Source organism: Aphanomyces astaci, assembly GCF_000520075.1.
Source record: "Aphanomyces astaci strain APO3 unplaced genomic scaffold supercont1.14, whole genome shotgun sequence".
Classification (NCBI taxonomy): Eukaryota; Oomycota; class Saprolegniomycetes; order Saprolegniales; family Verrucalvaceae; genus Aphanomyces; species Aphanomyces astaci.
In genome coordinates, this window is record NW_009798277.1 from 571121 (window position 1) to 579875 (window position 8755).

General features: G+C 47.6%; 5 protein-coding genes and 1 pseudogene across 6 annotated transcripts; 3 read left to right on the top strand and 3 right to left on the bottom strand.

Annotated features, from left to right (window-relative positions):
• Window positions 1–133: 133 nt before the first annotated feature.
• Window positions 134–915, top strand: H257_06968 (hypothetical protein; the record flags this gene model as incomplete). Its single annotated transcript, XM_009832365.1, has 3 exons — window positions 134–330; window positions 388–759; window positions 903–915. 3 exons carry the CDS (start codon window positions 134–136, stop codon window positions 913–915), a joined length of 582 nt encoding a protein of 193 aa, XP_009830667.1.
• Window positions 916–1055: 140 nt separating this feature from the next.
• On the bottom strand, window positions 1056–1833 carry H257_06969 (hypothetical protein; the record flags this gene model as incomplete). Its single annotated transcript, XM_009832366.1, has 2 exons — window positions 1056–1079; window positions 1177–1833. 2 exons carry the CDS (start codon window positions 1831–1833, stop codon window positions 1056–1058), a joined length of 681 nt encoding a protein of 226 aa, XP_009830668.1.
• Window positions 1834–2971: 1138 nt separating this feature from the next.
• H257_06970 (hypothetical protein) lies at window positions 2972–5244 on the top strand. The gene is made up of 2 exons (XM_009832367.1): window positions 2972–3735; window positions 4310–5244. The coding sequence occupies exons 1-2, from the start codon at window positions 3054–3056 to the stop codon at window positions 5116–5118; spliced, it is 1491 nt and encodes a 496-aa protein (XP_009830669.1). The 5' UTR covers window positions 2972–3053; the 3' UTR covers window positions 5119–5244.
• Window positions 5245–6633: 1389 nt separating this feature from the next.
• Window positions 6634–7391, top strand: H257_06971 (hypothetical protein; the record flags this gene model as incomplete). Its single annotated transcript, XM_009832368.1, has 2 exons — window positions 6634–6848; window positions 7352–7391. The coding sequence occupies 2 exons, from the start codon at window positions 6634–6636 to the stop codon at window positions 7389–7391; spliced, it is 255 nt and encodes an 84-aa protein (XP_009830670.1).
• Window positions 7392–7420: 29 nt separating this feature from the next.
• H257_06972 (hypothetical protein) lies at window positions 7421–7984 on the bottom strand. The gene has a single exon (XM_009832369.1). It carries the CDS (start codon window positions 7882–7884, stop codon window positions 7486–7488), a length of 399 nt encoding a protein of 132 aa, XP_009830671.1. The 5' UTR covers window positions 7885–7984; the 3' UTR covers window positions 7421–7485.
• A 468-nt stretch (window positions 7985–8452) lies between these two features.
• Window positions 8453–8525, bottom strand: H257_06973 (annotated as a pseudogene). The gene has a single exon. The product of its transcript is annotated as a tRNA-OTHER (tRNA).
• Between the last annotated feature and the right edge of the window lie 230 nt (window positions 8526–8755).

An 8755-nucleotide genomic window follows, 5' to 3' on the forward strand; every position in this document is an offset into this window, starting at 1 on the left:
ACTCCAATCTTATTGGTCAGAAGAAAAAGGCAAAATTTTTTTGTCACCGGATGATAGACCAGTAATGAGACCCATGATTGGACGTAGATTCGCCAATGGCGACATTCGTCGTGATAAACCACCACTTTTGAAGATGACTCGTCCGACCAAGACGCTCAAGGCAAAGACACCCACGAAAAAAGACCTTCAGGAACAAGTCCGGCTCCTCCAAGAAGCCATGCATGGAACTGTCGGCGTTGAAGCCGCCGCGTGTGCAGATCAGGTGGTTCAAGTCACGTTGCCACCGACCTTTTACAGTGATGATATGGTGGTTACTTTGCTCGAGCTCCGGTACGGCCGCTTCAAGGAGACTTTTAGCAAGTGCAACTAAAATCAAAAGAAGTGCAGTTTGTGGGAACGTCTGCGCCTGCAGTTCAACATTATTGTTGGAGGAGACAACGCTGTCACAACAACGTCGTTGAAGAACAAGGAGTACGACATCCGTGCCAAGTACAAGGCTATTCACATCAAGGAAGCTGCGACGGGGAACGACTCCGACATCCCTATCGACTATCCCGTTTACTGGGATGACATGGTTGCAGCGTTTGGGGACATGCGAGGATTAGGCGACGTCGAGTTTGGAGATGATGTTCCATTCCCAACAGAAAACAGTGGTCAAGCAGACAAGCGCAAGGCGGTGGATGACTTGGAGAGCCAGCGACAACAACGATCCAAATCCAAGGTTGACATTGGTGCCGGTCTGGTGTCCTTGGGCGATGCGTTGGCTAAAGGACTAGTCGATGCTGCTGCATTTCGTTCGGTTCCGGACTCGAGCATTGCTACAGTGGCGACATTATTGGCGGAAACGAAGGAAATATTAGTTTCAACAGGTGTGATGAACGAAAGGACTATTGCGGCCTTAGAGCGTGGAAATGAAATTCAAGCGAAGTTGCAAATGTTTTTAGAATCCAAACAATAATATTCAATTGAAATGTTTTTGGTTTATTTCGCAGTTACATTTTCAAAAAGATATGTTTTGATTTGGTCACGGACATGTTGAGCTGCAACACCATCAACTAGATTTCTTTCGCTTTCGTAGACTACGTCGCCACCAATATGCATCCACTCTTCATAGTCTTCTACTCTAGGGATACCTGCTTCAATTGATTTTTCGTCGATAAACCAATTGTGTAGTACCAGCGTTGATTTGATGAGCAACACCATTTCGGCAGGCGACCCATGCAACAAATTGACTTGAAAAATACGAAAAGTATTTTTCCACAGCCCAAATGCACACTCCACCGCCATTCGCGTTCGGCTGTGTAGGAGATTGTAGTGAGCTTCGTCAGCATTCATGCCAAATCGAAGTGCAAACGGCGTCAGGATATGGCTGTATAACTTGTACCCGCCGTCGGCCACAAAACAACCACCCCGGGGAACGTTTTGATGGCAGGATTTGCCGAACTGTGACTCGCGGAACAAATCTTTGTCGTTTTGACTCCCAGAACGAATCGAGTACGACATAAACCGCATCTTGTCGTCGACCACGGCCTGCATGTTGAAGGCAGGGAAACCCTTGCGACAATACCACCCATCATAGTCCGTAAACCGTTTGATTGGTATCAAGGTTCCATCGATAGCGCCGTAGGCGTTTGGCACGCCAGCGACGTCTTCAAACCCACCACGAATTGTCTTCCACGCAGCTTGAGATGTGGGCATGGCAACAGCATCGGCTAAGTAGCACTGGCATAGAACCTGGCAAACTTGCAACGTGTACGTTCTCGCCATCGTCTTGCTGATCCCAAAGACTAACGCTGTCGCATCGTATCCATCGGCATGCGTCAAGTAGTGCATCGCGCAGGCTACGCGATCGTCAACCAAGATGGCTGTGTTGTGGTACAGTCGTCCGTGCACTTGGGTCCACTAGGCATCGACTTTGCGTGCAATCGTCGTGAACACTGAGCGCCGACATCGCAGGTAGCGACGAAACCATTGGTCGTAACCTGGGTTGGTTTTAACAGTCTACCATGTGGAGTTAGGTACAACGATCTTGTGCACCTTCGGGCCAGGGTTGTTTCATCCGTCGTGCGAGACTACAGCTTGCACAGCGGCAACCACAGCAGCACAAATGGCTGCGTTTGAGTCCATCGCACAATTACTTCGAACGAATTGTCTGTCTGTTTGTGGTCCGGAGACTCCCAAGAGGTATTTTATGTCCTGGATAATATTAATTTTATCCCGGACACTCTGTGTGATTTGATTGGAGGAGTCTCCGGAAGTTTGGTACTTCGAACTGGGCCTAAGTCTATCTACGCTACGCTATAGAAGTCCTGGTTAATGGGGAAAAAGTGGGCAAAAAGCTGGGGTTGAACTGGTGACCTTTCGGATCTCATGTTCAAACCGCTAGACCACGGTGGCTGGTTCTTTTTGATTGCTGTTATGCTTAGTGTATACAAAAAGAATCTGAGCACAATGAATTATATCCAATGAGCAGCGACCACCCATTACTACAGGGTTAGGTCGTCGTAGGAGCGGTCAATTAATGGGCTCTCTTTTTACTACGTAGTAATAAGTACTAGTAGTACCATACTAATAGTACGTACTATTAATAGTAGGCAAGGCACCAGATACAAAGGAGGACTGTCGATAATCCAAACTCAATCAATCAAGGCGCCAGATACTAACAGTAAGTCACCCAGACAGTGTTCCACTGTACTTTGAAAAGGCAACCCAAATAGAATCGTGTAAATGCACGAATGGCACGTAAGCTTACAAGGTGTCCATGGATCCGTGCTACCTATCGTTACTTAGTCAATGGTAGCAACCTACTTTCTAATTAACGTTAACACATTTACTTTGAATTGCCAGGTTTCAGGGGTTCAGGAGCTGACGACAGCATTTGCATCTACTAGTATCTACTAACAACTGACGTACGTAAAGAAGAAAAGCAACCCAAACTTACCTTGTTCAGTACGTCCCACTATAAGTCTGGTTGACGTAGTACTAGTATACGTACTACTGTAGTCGATCATTGCCCAAGCCCACCCACAAGCCAGCAGCTCACTCGCAGGCTTATGGTTGCAGCAAGTCGCCGTCGTAACAGTGACGTCCCGAGTGTCGTCGAAACCTTCCATGCCACCTCGACCAACATCCGTGCTCTCAACATCCACAGCGACCACACGTTTGTGAACGAAGATGCCAACGCGACGGCGGTATGGGTGACAGTCACGTCGACGTCGACACGCATGACCGACGTGGTGTCGTTCTCCGAGAGGTCCACCAACGGCCAAGACTCGCTGACGATCATGGCGTCGTCTTATCCGGGCGACATCGAGTACCTCATCGACGTGTTTGTGCCGAGCCAGTCGATCCAGTCGGTGGCGTTTGGCGGCAGCGGCAGCTTGGTGGTGAACCCGCGTAGCCTCGTCAGCACCGTCGCAGAGTCGGCGATTATTCCTGCATCCGTGAGCATTTCGTCGTCGGGCTCTGGCGACGTCTATGTCCAAGACACCGCGGTCGAGTTGCACTCACTCGCGTTGTCGGCGATGGGGTCCGGGGAGTTGCAATGGGATGTGCCTGTCACGCACGTTGCCACGTCAGTGGATGTGCGCAACTCTGGATCTGGAGGCGTGTCGATGTTCTCGTCGTCGTCGCTGTTGGCGGGCACACTCGTAGTCAAAAACTACGGCTCAGGCGATATTGTCGTGACCAGTGCCAACGTGACTGTGTCACTCAACGTGGCCACGACCATCGCAGGTATGTAGGCCGTTCCTTGTCTTGTATAGTCCTTTTACCCCAAACTTTGGACGTTTGTGCTGATTTGCCAAATATCTATCGATCGATACTTTCTTTGTACTGACTTTTGTATGTCCAGTGACACATTAATTTCAGTCGCATATTGTGCATTTCACCAAATTTGGACATTTCGCCAAATGCATCCATTTGATCCTATTTAAGGTTGTACAAACTACTATACACAGATTAATATATATATATGGATTAATATATATATATGGTTTCGGAGGGACAGAGTCTAGTCAAACGTTTTTATTGGCTGTAAGTTACAAGAACGTGATTCGATTGGCTTAAGCGGTTCTTTTTTATCCCTTTCTCTGAAGACATTCGATTCTGCTAGTTTCGAATCGATTTGACAATAGTACTACTTAAATGTTGAAATGGGATAATTTGACTGGCTACTTGATTCGTGATCTGGGTGTGTTTTGATTGGTCTATATATCGATTGTCTGCCGAAATCGTACCACTCCAATTTCGAATCGACTTGACAATATAACGGTTTATAAGGTTATGAGGTTACATAACTTGGGGGTAGGCTCGGGCGACGTGAGCTACGATTCAACTGGATTGGGCTACTGTCGCCACCTAGATATGAATGGCTTGGGTTCTGGGGATGCGCACATGAGCTCGATTGCGTGCGAGTCGACCAAAGTCTTCTCGGCCGGATCTGGTGACGTCTACGTGACCTCGACGCACGACTTGCAAGTCAATCGGATGGGCTCGGCCACGGTGTACGTCACGCGTCCAGCGCCACCGGGGGCGTCGGGGAAATTTGAGCTCATGGGCCACCCAAGCATCAACGACATTCCTTCCAAGGAGGCCGTGCCGCCGCACGAGATGGGCTCTGGTGGCCTCGAGTATGGCTTTGATCATGTTGGTGGTGGTATTGGCATTCTAGGGCTGGTGGTGGTTCTCTTGCTGGTTTTGTTCGGGTTGGTGCGGTGCTGTCGTCGGTGGTGGTGCTGTGGTGGCAAGGACACGAGCGAGACGAACAAGCTAGACACCATCGCGTTGCAGTCTCAACAACACGCGTATTACCACGGCGCGCCGTTGGGAAATGCCAACAATCGCAGCGTCCAGTACTACCAAGGCACGGCTAGTACTACTAGTAGTAGTACGAACCACCCACCCCACCAGTCAGCGTATGCGTACTACCCCAACCAAACCCAACCGCAACCCGCCAACTACTCTGGCACGATCAGCTACACACAGTACCAGCCCTCGTATGCAGCTGGAGCTGCGCAACCGTCAGCATTTGGTGGGTCCACCGACCGCCTGTACGCCCACAACACGTACCAACAACAACAGCTACCCTCGGCACCAAGTTACCCCAGCTCTCACTAGATGATCACGAACGAGTTGATTATTGTTTTCATTCAATGTCAAGAAGTATGCCTAACGTTACGTCCCCAGAAACGAGATATGAGTAGCGTGCCGAATTTATAATACTACGTAGTAATAGTGATACCGTTTTGCATTGCTTTTATTCGCCTTGTCAGTTACCGTGCGTTTGGGCAAAACGAATCTTTCGTTTTAAATTACTGGTCGGATTTAGCTCATTCTTTTCTTAATCGCTTCGTCTTGAATTAAAGATGATGAATCCCCAGTTTTGAAGGCTAAATATGAATGAATGGTGATAGACTTATGTGCCTTCGTGACATGGGGAATCCAAGCATTTGCTTGGGTCGGATTGGCACGTAGGAGTATTGAAAATAGGATAGCTCGAATTTTTAAAAACTTGCAAAGAGAATATCCACTACGGTAGTACTTGACTTTCAGTAGTCCCGCTCGTATTATTATAAATTTTGGGCTGAGTGCAGAACTATTTTTTATTTAAATATCGCTGGTCTGAGTATATTAATTTGCTCAGAATGTATGGCAGGAGCGAAATTTGAAACAACGTTATCTATTTTAAAATCCCGTTGTATTGATTATAAAACTCCTCACCCGATGAACTGATTTCTCCTATATTCGTATATACCTTCAGATCTGAAAAATGTTACATGGGGGAAAAGTTATGGAAGAATTAACCAATACATTCGATTTGCCCAAACGCACGGTACTGTATGAAGAAATACGTGCAACGTGATTTTGAACGACTGACGACACTCACACAATCAATATAAAATGCAATATGTAAATAACGTAGGGCACCAGTCATCGGCAATGACACCAGTCATCGGCAATGACACCAGTCATCGGCACTGTTCTAAGCCAATAGAAATGCCCGAAATACCTCTTATTGGTCAAAATGTAGTTCTTCAAGAATTAGTGCCCCTTATAAATTAGAGGCTGGACCAGTCAATTTTGTGTTGATCATACAGAAATCATTACTGTAGCAGTTAATACCCATTCTAAACACATATTCCTTTGATAGCTAGTGTGATGACAGCATCCCGCGAACTAGAGCGTGGAGGATTCAATACATTACACAAGTCTAAAACGTGTGCCGATGACTGGTGCCCTACAAAAAACGCTACTTTTGAAAATACTTACTGCACGTGTTTACTATTGAAATTGATATCCTTTGAACCTCAATTCATGAGCTGAATCTTGTGGTTAATTTGATATTTGTATCACCTCAATATGTGTTGTATAGTCCACGAGAAATCGACGAACAAAATAAGCATAGAGCGATGCTGATGACTGGTGCCCCACGTTACCGGTATTGATACCAACACTTCTAGCCCGACTTAGCCCAACAATTGTGGCTTCCCGTGACTTGTAGGAGGAGGTTATGACCGCTGGTACCCTCATGTACCTTGCTGCCCTCCGCCACTGACGTAGATGCGGCGACGTCGAAGCACAAATCCTGGCCTTATCTTTCACGGTGCAAGAATAAATATCAAGCCACAGATGATGGCAACGACTATCCACACGGAGGACGACGTAGCCGAGCTACTCTCGGAAGAAACTTGGAGTCTCGGCGGCGGTGGAGCGGGATTGCAGCAGTCCAGGCGTGTCCCACCAACGTCCGGACAACAGCCGACAGCAAAGGAGCAGCAGGTCAATGCCGACGCGGCAGGTCCAGCGGACGCACACCTTGGTGTGGCATCGCAATACAACGTGATGTCGTACACACAATCGAGTTGCTCATGTCCTTGTCAATCTCGGTCTGATGTGTTTTGAAGGAATCCCGAAATCCGGATCGCATGAAGTACTACGTAGTACATGTTAGTATTTCATTTTACAACGTGCAATTTTTTGATTGGCTCCATTCTATTTAGACTGTTTTTTGGCACCCAAAATGCCATGATCAAGATAACGAAATGGGCAATTCTCGCTATATATATAATGCTAGCGGATATGCATGTTTGTGGATATTACTACTAGCATGCGCAAATACTATGTACTTCAAGTATGCTACCTAAAGACCACGTTTTCTTGATGCAGAGTGCATCACCCAGTGACGAATCGATTTGCAAATGCAAACTGTAGCTAGGCCAGCCACCATTGAAAAAAAGTTCGTGATGAAATTGGGTGAAATGCAAGCACATGATGCCATAGACTGAGGCAACGATGTTATGCGTCGCCCCTAGCTGTAATAATGATTTTGACTCCTTCCATCATCGCGTAGCGCCACGATTGCCCTCGATAGTATGTCCAACAACCGATGACCACGCATTGCACTGTTAAAACGAATACATTCCACTTTTTGCCAAAAAATTGATTGACATCGATTGATATTTACGGTGTACTCCGAGTATACTCCTAGACACCGATCGATGCTGCCACCAACAACCCCACAACGGCTACAACAGCCGATGCACGTTCCTTGGATGTGGCCTCATTGGGCTGGATCGTAGTCGGAGCCGTTGCCGTGGTTGTGGGTGATGTGGTGGAGGTCCCACTGGCAGGCAGGGAAGAAGGAGGATCGCTTGTGGTCGATGAGGGGGTAATCGACGACGTGTTCGACGCGACAGGACCGCAGCAATCTATGCCAGGACAACAACCACTCGGACTGGCGCAACACCACAGCGCAGTGTTGTTTGGTCCAGCAATTGCGCACTGCGGATACGCTGTGCATGCGTCTATGGTCGCGCTTGCCACGCAGCAGGAGCACGCGAGGAGCAGTAGAGTTGAGATGCGGCAGCTTGCTCTCGAGGGCATGTCGAATGTTGGAGTGAGAAAATTCTATTGCCCGCATCCGGAGATCTAGAGGCTTGATTGTTCGTCAAGAGGTCTACTACATACAGTATATATATATAGCCTCTTGACGAATGATCAAGCCACTATTACCTGGTAGTATCTAGTCAGTTATTCCCACAAGGAATTATCCGTTCCTCCTCTGGGAATCCGGATAACAAGGGATTTCGAGTGCAATACTTTTTTTCAGTAACGTTGCAGACGAGGACCGAACTTCGAAGGAGATAAGTGTTGAGCGAAGTAAAAACCGAAGATTACACCCCGCCCTGGTTAATTGAGTTTGGATTATCATTTTTAAGACATGCCTCCGCGAGGGCGGACACTAGAACCACCTGAAATGGAACCGCTTCGCCAATTGTAACGCGCCTGCTCGAGCAGGGGCGGTGTGTAATCTTCGGTTTTTACTTCGCTCAACGCATCATACCTCGTGCTTCGACCGATCTTCTTCGAAGTTCGGTCCTCGTCTTCGTACGCGGCCCTTGTTATCCGGATTCCCCAGGGGAGGGACGGATAAATCCTTGCGGAAATAATCCGGGGAAGCCGGGGATCGAACCCACGACCTTTGAGTTAAGAAACCGATGCTCTACCACCTGAGCTATTCCCCCAGTTTCCAATTTGCCAGCTACTACGCAGTACTACTCTGGTCCAAACAAATGTATTGGCTTTTTTCGTCATTGGCGGAATTTTTCTAATTGTTTGCCTACAACCGATCTAATTGGCTCACATGAAAGCGCAAGATCTCCACTTTGATTGGATGATTTCCGAGCAAACTAGTTCCATTTTGCTCAAAAGTTATGGCGGCAAGAAGTTGCCCACACATCCCTTAGCAAACTTA